The 15,226-nt window shown below is 39.2% G+C and overlaps 1 protein-coding gene and 1 long non-coding RNA gene across 3 annotated transcripts; both read left to right on the top strand.

The window, feature by feature from the left end:
- The first annotated feature begins 5,290 nt into the window (after positions 1–5,290).
- On the top strand, positions 5,291–12,096 carry LOC106162257 (uncharacterized). Of its 2 annotated transcripts, XM_087009064.1 has the most exons (7): positions 5,291–5,442; positions 6,016–7,112; positions 7,351–7,577; positions 8,218–9,040; positions 9,376–9,674; positions 10,116–10,292; positions 10,844–12,096. In XM_087009064.1, exons 2-7 carry the CDS (start codon positions 6,115–6,117, stop codon positions 11,068–11,070), a joined length of 2,751 nt encoding a protein of 916 aa, XP_086865190.1. In that variant the 5' UTR covers positions 5,291–5,442; positions 6,016–6,114; the 3' UTR covers positions 11,071–12,096. The 2 variants fall into 2 exon arrangements, with proteins under 2 accessions (XP_086865190.1, XP_086865189.1); XM_087009063.1 differs by lacking the exon at positions 5,291–5,442 and having other exon boundaries at positions 5,825–7,112.
- Positions 12,097–13,747: 1,651 nt separating this feature from the next.
- On the top strand, positions 13,748–15,183 carry LOC106156824 (uncharacterized). The gene is made up of 2 exons (XR_001237740.2): positions 13,748–14,221; positions 14,689–15,183. It is a non-coding gene; the product is annotated as an uncharacterized LOC106156824 (long non-coding RNA).
- The last annotated feature ends 43 nt before the right edge of the window (positions 15,184–15,226 follow it).

The raw sequence follows: 15,226 nt of genomic DNA, 5'->3' as shown, positions 1-15,226 counted from the left end.
ATGGCAAATGGCTGGTTTAAATAGGTAAATTATCAATTTATTTTAAAGAGTCAGCAGTTTTGACCTATTTGCTAATGAAGTGGCTTTATTGACCGAAGCTGAAAATCAAGCCAAAAATGGCCAAAACATTTAATATTATATTAAAATTATATCCAATGATTTCTTTTGGGATTGTTGCCTTCAATGTGAATATCTCCTATGTATGCAACTATATTATGAATTTGGTTGAAATCTGTTGACCCCCACCTTGCCACCCTCTGACTGGTCTTATCATGGACACACACTTAAGTAATGAAAAATACAAACAAAATGCGGCAAAGATGTCCGATATTTTACAAGACGTTCCAATATCTGGAAAAGATGAATTTTTATTCTGGGTTGACTACGTGATCCGCCACCGTGGACCATTATTTCTTCATAACAAGGCGGTCTACAGACTTTCATGGTACCAATATTACCTTCTAGATATAATCTTACCACTTGTAGCCGCATTTCTTTGTTTAATCTATCTGTTGAAGGTTTTCGTTGTATTTATTTTTAAGATGATCAAACGTGTAAGTAAGCTTTTGATAAGGAGAGAGAAAATGAAAAAAACATAAAGATACCTTGGTAATAGATAACGCTTGATATTTAGCACTTTATTGAGGTGTTGTTACACGGAGTATGAGATATCTGTACGCTTATATAACATCTTTATTGAAATTAAATCCTAATAATTGTTAGCAGTGACAAATGTTGAAGTGCGCACATTTTAATTGCATGTAATTGTGTACCTATTCATAAGACGGTGTCTTTTTGTCCTCATTGCTTAATTAATAAGCCCTGAATATCTCCGTTAACAAGATTGTCATATACCTGTTTTTTATTGAGAAACCGTTCAAATAAGAGCAAATAAAGGGCTACTTAATTGAGACAGTTTAAAATCTTGAATCTTATAAATGCACAAATACATCAATTTCTTTGAGCAATTGTATATGGTTACAATTAATCCTAGTCTCAAAAAGCCACATCCAGGTGAATCCATGTATGGCCCCGTTCAGAATTGGAGACTAAGCAGTCCGAGAGTCAAACATGGCCGACCCACTTGAATACTTCCCCACGGGATATCTATTCAGTATCTGTTAGCGGATTGGACGGCAAGCTTTGTAGTGGGTCACTATATTTGACCCTCGGACAAGTTAGTCCCCTGTTCTGAATGGGACCTATTATCATATTGCCAATTGTCGAGGCCAAAGAAAAATTGTTCTTTCTCAAAGCTTTACCAAGGGCAGACTATATCATGTCTAATTCGGTTCAAATATTTCTTTGATGCTGAGTGCTCGTTCCGTTTCCAGGTAATCTTCAGTGCGCACGCGCAAATACCTAGCTTTGCGAGCTTCCTCAAATCTTTCAGGCATACTGGGCATTGTCAACATGGTTCTCAGGGAACCGTCGGGGTTGTATCTCTCAAAATCGCACAAAGGTTTATGAATACGTTCCTGAGCTATTCCATTTTTTGCTAACTGAGGAATCTGTGAAACTGTTCCCGGGATCACTCTACCGGTACTTGGTGCAATCGTGGGTGGTAAAGGCAATTTTGGACCTTTCGTAATAGTTTCATCATCTGTTATCTCTATACTAGTTGGTAACAGGGGATCTGATGACAAGATTGAGGAATTTGGATTTTTGAGTTTAGGAAGAACCGTGCGTGTAATTCCAGGCGTCGTTGCTGCAGAGCGGGGTTCTCCTAGCAAGGGCACAAAACGTGACGTCATTTTCTCGCGTGTGTTTCCGCTATCCGGATAGGAGGCTGGGAGTGCATTGCTAGAAACTTCATTAGTTCTAAGATACAGTTGTGGTGACGTATTTCCACCAACAGTAAGATTAGTCTTTATGCTTACTGTAGGTTTACCTGTAAAATGTTGAACCTTTTCTCGCATTCTTCTTTCCTCTTCGTGCTGCAATGACTGTAGAAAACGTGACCGCTGTTTCGCAGGGTTTAATTGTGACTGGCGAGTAGAACGATGCCGTGAGTAATTATCAACCAAAAGATCCCCAGTCTGATGCAATTTAAGTTTGGAATCGGGGGCGCTATTAGATCGAAACAGCGTACTGTCATATGGGGTCCTAGTCTGTTTTTCTCCCATTCGCTCTTCTTCGAGGCGATGACGCATTGTTCTGCCTACATTATTCTTCCTCAGTCCCCAAAAACTCTTACCGTGCTCCTCTGGTGCGGTGGTGCACTTCAGAAGTTCCCTTCGGATCCGTTTCTGTTCTTGGGTGACATGTTTGATGTTTATGTCATGCGCATTGGTCAACCCATATCGGCTGTCTATTTCAAGAGCAAGTCGTCTATCTGCACGTTTGTTTTGGCTCCTTGTTTTTTCTGTCAGTCGCCACTGTCGATCAGACAGGTTGTTTGTCATTTTAGTTGACTTTCTGCTAGTTGGTCCTCATACCTTGACGTCACACCTTATTGCTATCTCCTTTGCCAAGTGTTTCATGTGCATGGAAATCACCAACTTTCAAAGTTTTCTTTTTGTCAGTAATTGGATTGTATATGCTGATTGTGTGAACCTGCAGTGAAATTCGTCCAATCATTCGGTACACTCCACTAAAATGCTGTTTGGATTTCATCAATTAACAGTACAAATACTAGTTCTTAACTGCTTTGAGAAAATGTCTTGTCGGACAAGGACTTAGCGCCGTCAATGCTGACATTGCCGTTCTTGTACAAGTCTTCAATTAATTGAACGGTGCGGTGCGGTGAGGCCTTCTACCATACGCTATACGAATGACCGCTTGGAAAATATTAACATCAAGGCTAGATTTCGCATCTCGGACACGTTCTAGGTTGGTTAATAAGTATTAAGAGTCATATACAAAAAGTCCTGAATTTTTTCTAAGCTAAGATGAGTTTTAAAACAATTTTATAAAAGTTCGAGATAAAACCGATATGTAAAAGCGGTGCACATCGGTATAGTTTCTGCCTTACTCATTGCTAATATACTGCTTTTGTCATCCATAATTTTTTCTTCCTCGTTTTCTTTTATTGATTTTTGAATGAAATAAGCCAACCAATACCGATGACTGTATATTATAGATAACACACATGATCTGTGCATTTCTAAATGCTGACCTTAGTGGAAGAGACAAGAAACCTCTGAGAGAATGGATACTGAAAAATCACAAGACGCACAGCGTATTTACCCGTTGCAGACCTCGCTCAGCAGAGCCAATATATTCTCTCTTGACGACAAAGTCATTTCTGTCAACAACGCTGTCGGGTCTGTCCAACCATATTGTGTGCTTATCAATTAATCCAATTTAATGAAAGGTATTAGCGGATTTGCTGAAGTGCGTGGTTAATTTGTAACGTGTTTATTGAAATTGGACTCGAAGTTCCCCAAGGTTGGGGAGGGGAGATTTGTTCAACTCCATAGCACAAAACGTAGCGCCGTAAACAGAAGCATTGTTAGACGCACTTTGATGCAGCAAAAGGGTATCATGTTTTCGAGCCTCTACCGTAATGGAGGTAGAGACTGGTTGATCACACCCACGATTATAACAATGAGAAGTTTATACCTCGAAAATGGGATTATCGGGCATAATTTGATCAATACTTGGGTTAGGAACAGGCACATTGGTCAAATATTCAGTTTTTTTTTGCAAAAGAAAATATACTGATCGAAAATAGACCTCATTTTTTGTGGAAGAGTTATAAAATGGAAGGTCAGAGAACTCCAAATGAAATGAGAAATGTAAATTTTAGGCTGCCAAAACATTATTTCTCAATTAGTACAAAAGATTGTAGATATCATCGAACGCGTGATAAGTCACTCAATTTAAGCCAATTCGATTCAAAACATGTCTTGAAGCACTTAAAGAGAATAAATTACAGCGTTTTGAAACGTAACACATCCCCCGTCTAAAATGAATTACTATTTGAACAAAAAATATTTTGAAATAACCAGTATATGGAGAATAATATAGTTCTCCAATATCTTATTACATTTCTAATCAAAAGTGACTTACTCCAGACAGACATCCTTTTAAAAATTGCGAGCATTTACATCTCTATTTATAAAGAGAGGCTAACTGGGTGATGGATTCCACACCAAAATTTTACGTTAGAGAAAAATTGTTATAAATTAGGTCATAATCAATATGTTTGACTGGCAGAGAGTATACACGTATCCTCTAAATACAAACCGATATCATTTTTTGAAGTAATTGTTATACAATTTAAAAAGAAACATTTAAATTATTCCGACAGCTGTGTCGGTGATTGAAAAACGATTCACGAAGAATAGTAAGATCGACAATGCAAGATATAAACAGCAATTTGTTGTCATCGGTTGGACTGTTATTTTTCTTTTTTGCCCTCTTCATTTCTCTTCTTCTTGTTATTATCATTAAAAAATAGGACTCAATCATATTCTGTGAAAACCGTGGCCTATGCGTTAACGACAGTTCCTAGCGAAGTGCATGTGCTCTACCTTACCCGCACGAAAACGAAGTAGATACAACAGCGCAGTAGACTACTGCAATCATACTGCAAACATGCTTCAAATCTGCTTCGATGTGGGAGCTAATTAGCATATTTGAAACATGCTTCTATCATGCTGCTAATCTACTGCATTGATGCTCCTCCTCTGTACAACCCTATGTAATTTTTGAAGTAGAATTGCAGTAGGCTATACTGCATTTCTACTGCAAATATGCTCCACACCACTACTGCGTTAATGCTTCTTTGCTACTTCGATACTGCTGCATTTTTGTGCGGGTTAGACTACGATTATAGGAGCTCAACTCACAATACACGTCGAGCTGAAGCACTAACTTTAATCAGAACTTTTAGACAAAAATGCAGTCTCCTTCATTTATAGTCAAATCCAAAGTAGTCCATGTTAGTAGGCCTACAACATCGGCTTAAAAAAATATCCATGCGTGAACTGTTTCTTGTTCTAAAAAAGGTTAATTGAACTTTTACTGATGTATCTTGGACAAAAGTGGACCAAACCATAAGACGAAAAGTTGAGGTCAATTTTCCAGTGGCGGACTTAGGGGGGGGGGGGGGGCAGGGGTTCCTGACCCCCTCTTCTATTTCTAAAAAAATCACACGTATGGTCCCCTCCTGTAATTAGAATTTTCATTGCTGAACCATAATTCTAAACAAAAAACAAATCCTCCCCCCCCCCCCAACCTACATATAATCCTGGATCCGCCCTTGCTTTCAGACTCAAGTGGAACAGGTCCCCGAAGGAAGTGAACGTGAGCACTGTGACCTTGACCTCGTTGTTAACACCTGATGTTTTGGTTATGCTAAAGTAGGTCAACACAGGTGACACTGTTACAAGGATATGGGACATGTACATCAGCCATTTGCATCACGCTCGTTAGGAGGCTATAATTCTTGGGCCGGTTTAGATATGAGACTGCAGCTCAAGAGACTTGAGACAGGTATTTAAACAACTTACACAACGTGTCGGTTTAATTGAGAAAGAAGCCTACGACGTGCGAAACCGTTTAGGCTCGCCGCGTAATACATGCTCTACAGAGTATAGAACGTATGTTCTCCGCTGGAGGTATGTTTTGTGACACTATGTACAGTGGTATGTTTTGTGACACTACACATATACTAGTACATGAATGTTTTAGGGCCTAGAGCAGTTACAGCACGTCGGACGTAAAATAATGGCCCAGGTTTAACATACATACATGTATGTATTCGCCATACAGTACATGTACAAAAATTATAGATCTATACACTTACGGAACATATACAACTGTACAGTACTTTGTACAATCGGTATAAATGTTTGTCAAGAATGTTTGTCAATAGGCAAGAATCTACAGGGATACAACAGGACACTTCAACTTAATTAATTTTGCGCCTACTTCTACTGGGTATATGAACATGCACAACGCACTAATACCAGTAAATGTATCGCCATGTGTCTATATAGCGCATGTCATCTTTTGTCGTGCTTATTTACAAAAAATGTGAGAACTGTAAGAAAACTGTTCTTGCAGTGTTAATGGGAGCAGACAGTGTTAGTAAATGAACCCGTGGTGTGCTTCATAAGTGAGGAGTCCACTATTCGTCAGATTACATAACCTCAGCATCCCCTTATGGCTGCCTCCAGAAGAGCAGTATGCCAAGGTGGGCACTTAGTCTTTTTAACACTGGTGACGTTTTGGACTTTCAAGTACTGCGGCATTTTCGTGACGTGTGAAGTGACTTCACCAGAAGTGACGTCACGAGTTAGCTATCTATCAGAAGATACCAACACGTGGTACATACACGAAGATTGCGCTGACACACCATTAGTAACTAGAATATGTAATCCAGACAGCTACAGCGCTCTTACCATTGCAGCATTCTGTCCAGTAACTAGTGATATTCAACTATATAATTTCACAAGCAAGACGACCATAAGAAGGGTAAATGTCCGAGATTCTATAGGTGCTTATGATTCTTCACAGACATCTTCTTTCGAGTTCAGTCCCAACTGCAAGTTCTTGTTTTCAGCTAGACAAAACGTAGGATTGCTTATATTCGGAGATAATGAAAGCAACCCCATCCGACGGCTCCATATAGCTGATGGTAATCAAATCATCGATCATAAAATATCTGCTGATTCAAATCGTGTTTACGTATTAGAAGATCATCATCCAAATATGACGCTTAAATGCGTCGACTTACGCAACCAGTTGTCAACCAGTGAGTCTTTACGTTTCTGTGACGGCGACTGTAGTCTGCAGTTCCACTTTTACAGAGTCGTCGTCAACGCCCAAAACACACGTCTGTATGTGCTACCAACAGGAGACACGAGGACCAAAATAATCATATTCGATATCTCTGCACCCTTCTGCGCTACGCGGTTCTTGGAAATCAAACGTTACTTTGAAGTGGCGAACTTTGCCTTTCCCACCAAAGAATTAAATAGAATAATAGTGGACAGCGGTCACGTGTTACAGTCCAGTGACGTTTCTGGCAGTGACCTCGAAGGGAGAGGCTACGTTAACTCTTCCACAACGCCGTACAAATGGTTGGTCCAGTCTCCAGAGCCGCCCCACTATGTTTACGGGTTTAAAAGCGGGGATAACGAACACATCCACGTGTATAGGTACAGTAAATAAGGCGTTTTTCCATTAATGTTATTAACAGTACGGCCTTAATTTGTGCAATCTTAACAAACCGTGTAATTTTGACCTCCTCCAAACAAACTTTTCTGCAATAAGATAAATAGATATTAGCTCTTCAACTCGGAATTTTGATATGTTTAGCAATTTTCAAAATTTGGCTCTCTCGTTTTTCAAAGAATTGTTTTGTTATGATAATTTCATGTCACCGTCATATTTTAGTTGGCCTTACCTGAACGGTCTCCAGTCCAAAGAGATACACGTGATTCCCAACACACACCTCAGCAGTACAGAACTGGTCTCCATGGAAATTATGCGTCATAGTAATCATGGCGGATATATCGTGGCCATGCTTGGAAGGTGTAAAACACCGGACAGTCTTTACTGGGTCAGAGTTTCGGTTGAACCTCTTCCAGTCCCGGAGGCGTCCCTACTTTACGATTCAAATGGTAGGCCATTGTTTTATATATCTTGAAGATGGTTATCACGTTTTCAAGACAAAGACAGTCGTCGGTTATTATTTGTAATTTTTTTAATCTTTCACTTTTTTCAAAAAATTCCAACGGTCTACTTAAGAATAGACCGTTGGAATTTTTAGAAAAGGGTGAAAGAAGGTGATATTGCTAGGATGATAATGCGGGCTGTAATTGTGATTTTGGTTCGATAATTTTTGCAGCATCGAAAAGAGTTAATCGCCTGGGTGTGAGTAAAGAGAGAAATATAGGCAATTCCGTATAAAGGAAATGAAACAATTTTGATCACAGTGATGAAATAAATCACTTGAAGTACAGGCTAGGGATACATGTACATGTATCTTGGCGAGGTCAATTTTCGACGTATTTCTATGGCATTTTTGCCCGTGTTATTTTATACTTCTCAGTAAAGTTAAGAAAAGATGTGTTATTTTAAATTTTCATATGAAAATGCACGATTAAGTCGATGGTAGAGAGAAAGTTGCTAGAGTTGGCAAATTCATCAATTGACACCAATGGCTATTTTACACAATCACATTTCTCGATTTAATTTTTACATGCTTTTGTTGATCGATAATCGTCTGGTAAAGGTAACAATCATGTCTTTCCTTTGCAGTGGCGGTTTCCGTCTGGCGGCACCCAGGTGACCATATCACGACCATACTGAGCACGTCCAGTAATGAAAGAAAAGACATTCTCTACGACCAACACGCGGCGTGCTTGCATGATGGGGGGCTTTTCATAGGACTACGGTACGCAGAGTTACACCTTGTTAATACCACCAGTCACGACATCCACGTAATTCAGCTGCCACTGCCTGGTTTAAAAATCACCGTAAATGACAATTGTTCACTGGTTGCCGTCATTCACAATAGTTACGTCTCGACGTTTCACCTTACCGCCTCACCGCGCCGCGTTGCTTCCAACAGCACCTACCCTGTTCCTTCTTACGACTCATGGAATGCTGTGATCCGAGGCAGACACATATTCATATTCCCCAAACACGGCAATGCCAGCAACCCCTACCTGGTGAACTTCTGGCGTTTGGACTCCGTGTCTGGCATCGTGTCTGCTCAGGGTGGGCCTCTGAGAGGTTCGCCCACGTGCTACCTTCACCCAAACCAGATCTGGCTTTACTGTCCCACCATGCAGCAAGCCCCCAGATACCTGTACAAGTTTGAGATAAACAGCAGCGGAGATTTGTCCCTCTTGGATAAAAAGATCGCCATCTCGGTGTGCCAGCCGATCTGGTTTGAACATTCCGGACAGAACATCTATTGCAGCAGTGGGGCAGTGCTGGACGCCTCTAGTTCAACAAAAGAGGACTTGCAGAAGCAGTTTTCACTAGATGAATACTCAGATTTCACCAGCTTTGCTGAAACACAAGACAACACATTGTTAGCTTTGAAGGACGACATGGCCGCCGTTTTGGTGTACAAGTAAGAATACAGCATTACATCCGTGACTTTGATTCCTAATGTTCTTTCTGAATTTTTAGTAACAAATTAAACAGTCACTATTTACCGGTAGACGTTGTTATTAAAATGGGCGCAGGGGATAGGTCAAGAGTGTATGAACAAACTTTTTTCAAAAAAAGAAAAAAAAAATCGCCCGGTATGCCTTTGAAATATGAAATATATCCTTAGTGCTTTTTCAGTTAAACAGGTTAACTCTTTCTTCAAATATTGAACTTAAGCCATAAACATCAGGGTGGATCTTTTACATCATATAATAATGTGAATAACCTTACATGTGTTGGCTATTATTATTTCAGCACAACAGGTGGTCAGTTAGAGGGTGCCATCCAACTACCACTGACCGCAGATTGCAGGTTTGCCCCTCCCTACTTTACGTTCGACGCCGTGTACTCCAGTGATGACAGCGGCCTTACTGTAGTGGTGGTTACGAGGAAAGAACAACTGTACTCTCTGCGGTATAATGGCATAGGCAGAACACTGGTGGTAGCCGCCATCTTGGGAAACGGATCAGTTGAACAGGACCCGATTCACGTGGTTCGAAGAAGACAGAAGTACTTTCCCCACCGGCTCTGTGGCATTGCTTTCTATAATATGTGTAATATGCTTTTTTGTTATTTGCATTTTAAGACTTATTAGCTGCAGAACAAAATGCATTTATGAAAATTCGGATGGAATGAGTGGTCATTTTGTTTATTATCATTATGGAAAATATCATTCATAGAATGCAAAACCGTATATTGGCATGATATAGTCCACTGGGTATTAAAACAGCTCAGATTTGCATTCTATATATTGTAGGTTCACCATTGCACATATACAAGTAAGAACAAATTTATTAAAGGCCTAATTGTCATGCATTAGAGGTAAAGTTTGCAAAAAAGAGGGAAAAATCATTAGATGAATATAGTACTCATAGAGAGGCGTTGGTTGCAAAACAAAGAGGTAAGATAATTAGATAAAACAACTTACAAATAACCATTAATTTATATTTTCTATGTAACTTTAGGATCATATGTTGAATAAATTGACCTTCCAGTTGAAGAACATGGGGTACCTGGGGACGCCGGGCCAAATGTGATAGCTATCGCCATGTCTGCGACTTTTTTTACTCTGTTAATGAGTATAGGCGCATTCTGCCTTGGCTACAGGAAACGAAGAAAGGAAGCAGCGGCAGCGGCGAGGAACACCGGCTCTTCTGACACCGGACACATAGGTAACTTTTTTACATGGCGATATAACGATGATTGGTCACAAAACAAATATATATTTTTGTGATTCTACCGAGTGCGCCCTACTCGATCGAGATTTTAGGGTGAAGAGGCACGAATGGCGTATTTCTTGACGTCATATTCCTCGTACTAAACGACCATCTTTCTTTCGATTTCCAGACTCAGAGACGCCCTAAAATACTTTTTCCCTTACAAATTTCATAAGTGACGTTGCTTTTTGTGTTTTATCGAGATCAACGTTAACATTATTGAGTGGAAGTATTTTAAGATAACTTTTCACTTCAGAAATTCATTATTCATTTTAATTAGGATTGCAAAAAGGCTTTTCGTTAAATGTATATGCTAAGTTGACCACCCCTATCTTGGCGCAAGTCAATCGTCCTCTTTGCATTTAAGAATAAACGTTTGAAAAATCCCGGTAAATGATACACGATACGTGTTGACATATGAAAGTGGGGAAACTCTTATCTGTGATTTACGAGTTTGTGCCACCGAAGTATTGAATGCTAACAAATAGGCACGTTTTATCTTCCAGACGTTTTTAGAAACCACGCTTTTGGCAGTGATCTTTTGGGCGAAGATCTGCCACCGCCATACAGTCAGACTCTCTCGTCGCCAGATGTCAGCACCGACCAATTTGGTCCTCCAACACCAAGAGAACCACATGATCAACGCTTGCCAACTTATGAAGAGGCACTTCGAGCAAGCAATAGTCACGATCCAAAATTAGAGTTTACTAGTGGCAATAATAGCGATGTATAAACTGTATTTTACGCATGGGCGTAACTAGGCATACGCACGGATGCACTGTGCGTACAATTTCTTTTGCCAACCATGATATTATTTTATATAAATTTAGTGTATTTTTCACGGAATATAAAAGAAAATCCTCTGCTTATTAAAGTCACCTGTATGTACAAATCCTCTGTATCAATTGTATAGGCACTATTGTTTGACACGGACTTGACCCAGCTTACCCCTCCAAACTAACAGGGTGACATGGGCAACTTTTACAAACAAATAATTAAACTTAGATGCTCTGTCGTGTCGTACAATTGGTTGTTTTTGGGAGCCATGCATCCACATTTAAGGCGAATGAAACCGTATGTTAGTTCAACTCAGAGTTGGATCCAGGATTATTCGAAGGGGGTTCCACATATGCGAAGCTAGCCTCCTTTTAAATAAATAGGCCTATATCGTTCTGGGTAATAAGAATATTGAAACTTTTTTAATTGCTAGAATATTTCTGACTAAATGATGATTTTATTATTAATGAAAATTAAGCTGCGATGTGTGGTACATATGCTGTAATTACGCTGTCCTTCATCTCTTGCGTTAGTCTACATTTTGCTGGGAATTTTTAAAGGTCAATTTTTAAAGGTCTGGTTACGCCCCTGTTACGGTTATGTAGAATCTGCGTTCAAGAAAATTGAACGGACTCATTTAAAAAAGTTTGAGAATATCACAGAAATTATGTACTTTTTGTGACTGGTTGCGTATAACTTTTTCTTTAATATACATATTTTACATATACTATAATAGGCCTATAGAACGTTAACGTTATTGGACCTAAGATTGCTGTCTCAAAGAGATAAGAGCTTTCAGTTTGCAGGGACACAAATAGGCCCTACTGTATAATTATATTATCTACACAGATCTACGTTTTAATAATGGTACCAATATAACTGTCTTTAAAAAAGAAACATTAATTTGCTTTGTAGTTTTATCATGAAGATGTCATTCAGACACAAAACCTGCATTAATAAAAAGAAGGAATAATGAAAAGTTCCACAGATTCCTTGCTGTTGATAAAAAATGCTTCCTTTGCTCAAGTAGGCCTACCTCTCTTAAATTTCCCAAATGAAGAAACTCGCTATCTTGAAGTTTTGTATGATAATGATATAAATTTGCCTTCCTTGTGGACAATGTTCAAGATGTTTCCTCATGCTTTACTTTGTTTTTTTTTTTCTATTTTACTTTACAAGCAAAATGTTGATCACACTGTTATGATTTTCTAAAAAGGTACACACACTGGACAAAAGAAGTGTCACCCCCTAACTCAGAGTAATGAACGTAGGCAGATCTTGGGTACTTATAATGCCTGGTCTACTTATAATGTGACTAATGAGTATAAAACCGCTATACCATGGAATTGTATTGTTGGGCTTGTACATGTACAGCAAATGTTATTCCTGTCTTCCTCCAGTATGGCAAGATACAGGTAATTATCTAACGGTTATAGGTGCAAGTTATTAACCTGAAGAGGCGGAATATAAGCAATGTCAGAATATCGATACAATTGAATTGTTCAGTCAGAACCGTGCAGAGGGTCTGGTCTCGGTATAGAAACACTGGATCAAGAGACAAATTGCCTCTGATGGGTCGTCCAAGAAAAAATACTGGCCGTGAAGACCGACGACTGATTTTGATGTCCAGGTTGTCAAAGTTCGACACTGCTTGTCAGTTGACAACACAGTGAAACAATTTCACACATAAGAATGTGTCTGTGAAAATTGCTAGGCGTCGGTTACATGCTCAGAGAGTGTACAGCAGGGTAGCAAGACTGAAACCTCTTATATCGTTACAAAACAGGCAACGTAGAGTAAACTAGGGTCAACAGGATCTTGAACTGGACAGTTCATGACAATTGGTCCTATATATTTTTTCTGATGAGTGTCGCTTTGGTCTGACCTCTGATGACAGACGGGTACTATGCTGGCAACCTGCTGGTAAAACATTTGAACCACATGCACTGAATTTTCGAACCCGGAGCAGCATATTCATCATGGTGTGGGGCTGCATCAGCATCCATGGCTTGGGCGAATTGATAGTGGTTAATGGAAACGTGAATCACTAGAAACATTTCGATGTTTTGGAGTCAGGCTTGCTACCATCTATTACTAACATGTTTGGTAAAAGGAATTATCCATCTGTTCACCAGGATGACAATGCTCCTTGTCACAGGCCCAGAGCAGTTGATGATTGGTTTGACCAACAGGACATTCGCAGGGTGATGTGGCCTGCCCAGAGTCCGGATACAAACATAATAGAAAATGTGTGGAATGATATGTCAAAACTTTTTACAAATGCCCGTCCAACCAGCAGAGAAACTCTGTTATATTCAGTGTTTCATGCTTGGGCCAGCAAAAGCCCTGAACGCATCAGACAATTAAATGAATCCTTGCTTCGTAGACTGGCACCTATTATTAGGTCACGTGGCTATGCCACTAAGTACTAATTTTGGACTTGAAACTACATATTTTGGTAGAATGTATATTTTGTTCTCATTTTGTGATTTTTTGTGAAATTTGATGTTAATAAAATGATACCAGGAGCATATTATTCCACAGTCATTTATCTCCCCCATAGTATTGGCTCAGTAGGGGTGACACTTCTTTTGTCCAGTGTGTGTAGTACTGTGTAACATTGATCTTAGTTCTATAGTAGTCCATCAACAAACAGCAATGCTATAGTTGTGCCAAAAAAGAGGATTAAATCAAGTGTGATAGGTGAGATATATATTTGATTGGTTCCCTAGTTTAGATTGCCCTGTTTTTCAAAAGAGAAGCATATAGTCATACACATAAATCCAAAATCATATCAACAAAATAAAATAAAATAAGTGTAATAAACTCTTAATTTTATGGGTCAGTAAATATTTGTATATATAATGATCTCCATGAGGACTGTGCGTACGGAATGTTGGAAATTTGGATCCTTGGAACCAATCGGCTAAACCAGAGCACGCTTCTTTGAGGACGCTGTTACAAATCTTGCATCAAAATGATCCGAATGCAGCCTAAAGTGCCCGGGATGAGCGTCCCTGACCAGAAGCAGCTTGAAAAAATGGCTAGGTCGGCAGTGTTACAAACATTTGCGTGTTTTGTTGGAGCAGTTGTTGTTATACGAGCACGTAAGTAAAAGTGAAGCCCCTTACTCGACTCAGTTGAGCTACTTAGTCCCTTCGTTTTTCGTTTTTGCGGGTAGGGTTTGATGTGTTGCTCCCATGCTAACTTTCTTAGGATTGTTTTATCCTGGTTCGTCAGTTCATACGTCTTAAAATCACCCTTATCTGTCTAATCTATACAGGCGGTTTCTGATGAGTGATGACACTTTCAGTGGATATTGTACAAACTGGATTAATCAGCACATCTTGGTATCTCTATTGTATTGTGTTGTATTGTAGTCATAACAGTACACAGAGATCTACACTTGCACCAGTAAAGCCAGATGATAACCCCTGCTTCTCTTATTTACCTCTGAACTTGTTAAATTAATGTACTGAGAATGACTGTCTATAGCTAGACTTAATCATTTGTTCATTTTTAGGCCTAAGAAGATGACATTCACCTTTAAAACATTGCCTTCTTTTTGTTTCAGTGCCAACTGTGATTGACAAGCTATCATGAGATGAAGAGGATGTTTTATGAAAGACTGAATAATGCAGGAAAGACAAAGGTTACAGTTGGTGCACAGTGTACATAAACAATGTATTTAAAAGGAGAAAAGAATGGTACTTATTGGATGTCCAGTTTACCCATTGAAGAAATGGATTATGAATGTTGTTTCAAAGGAAAAGGCTGTTTTTTTTTGTCTAATTGTGAATTTCACGTCTTTATAATGTAGATAACAGAAAGTGGCGACTGGAACATTGTATAAGCAACCCATTGGAACAGTTTTTATTGTGTATTCCTGGAATTTGTGAGGACTGATGAAGTGTAACCATTTCAACTATGGACAAATATGAATGATTGTGTGCTGTATTTCAGCTGCTAGCCAGAGGACTGCAGAAGAATTATGAAAAGCTGTAGAAATTAGTAGTCAAAGTCATTTATGTACTTTTTGTTTGTAGTTTTATTAAAACTAGCTTGTGAAGTCTGTTGAAAATTGTCATTTTTACTTTCAAGGTAAACAAAAC

The sequence above is a fragment of the Lingula anatina genome, chromosome 3 (genome assembly GCF_051362555.1).
Source record: "Lingula anatina isolate TDL-2025a chromosome 3, LinAna3.0, whole genome shotgun sequence".
Taxonomy (NCBI): domain Eukaryota; kingdom Metazoa; phylum Brachiopoda; class Lingulata; order Lingulida; family Lingulidae; genus Lingula; species Lingula anatina.
The sequence above is the reverse complement of the archived record's forward strand: the minus strand, read 5'-3'. Positions and strand labels throughout refer to the sequence as shown.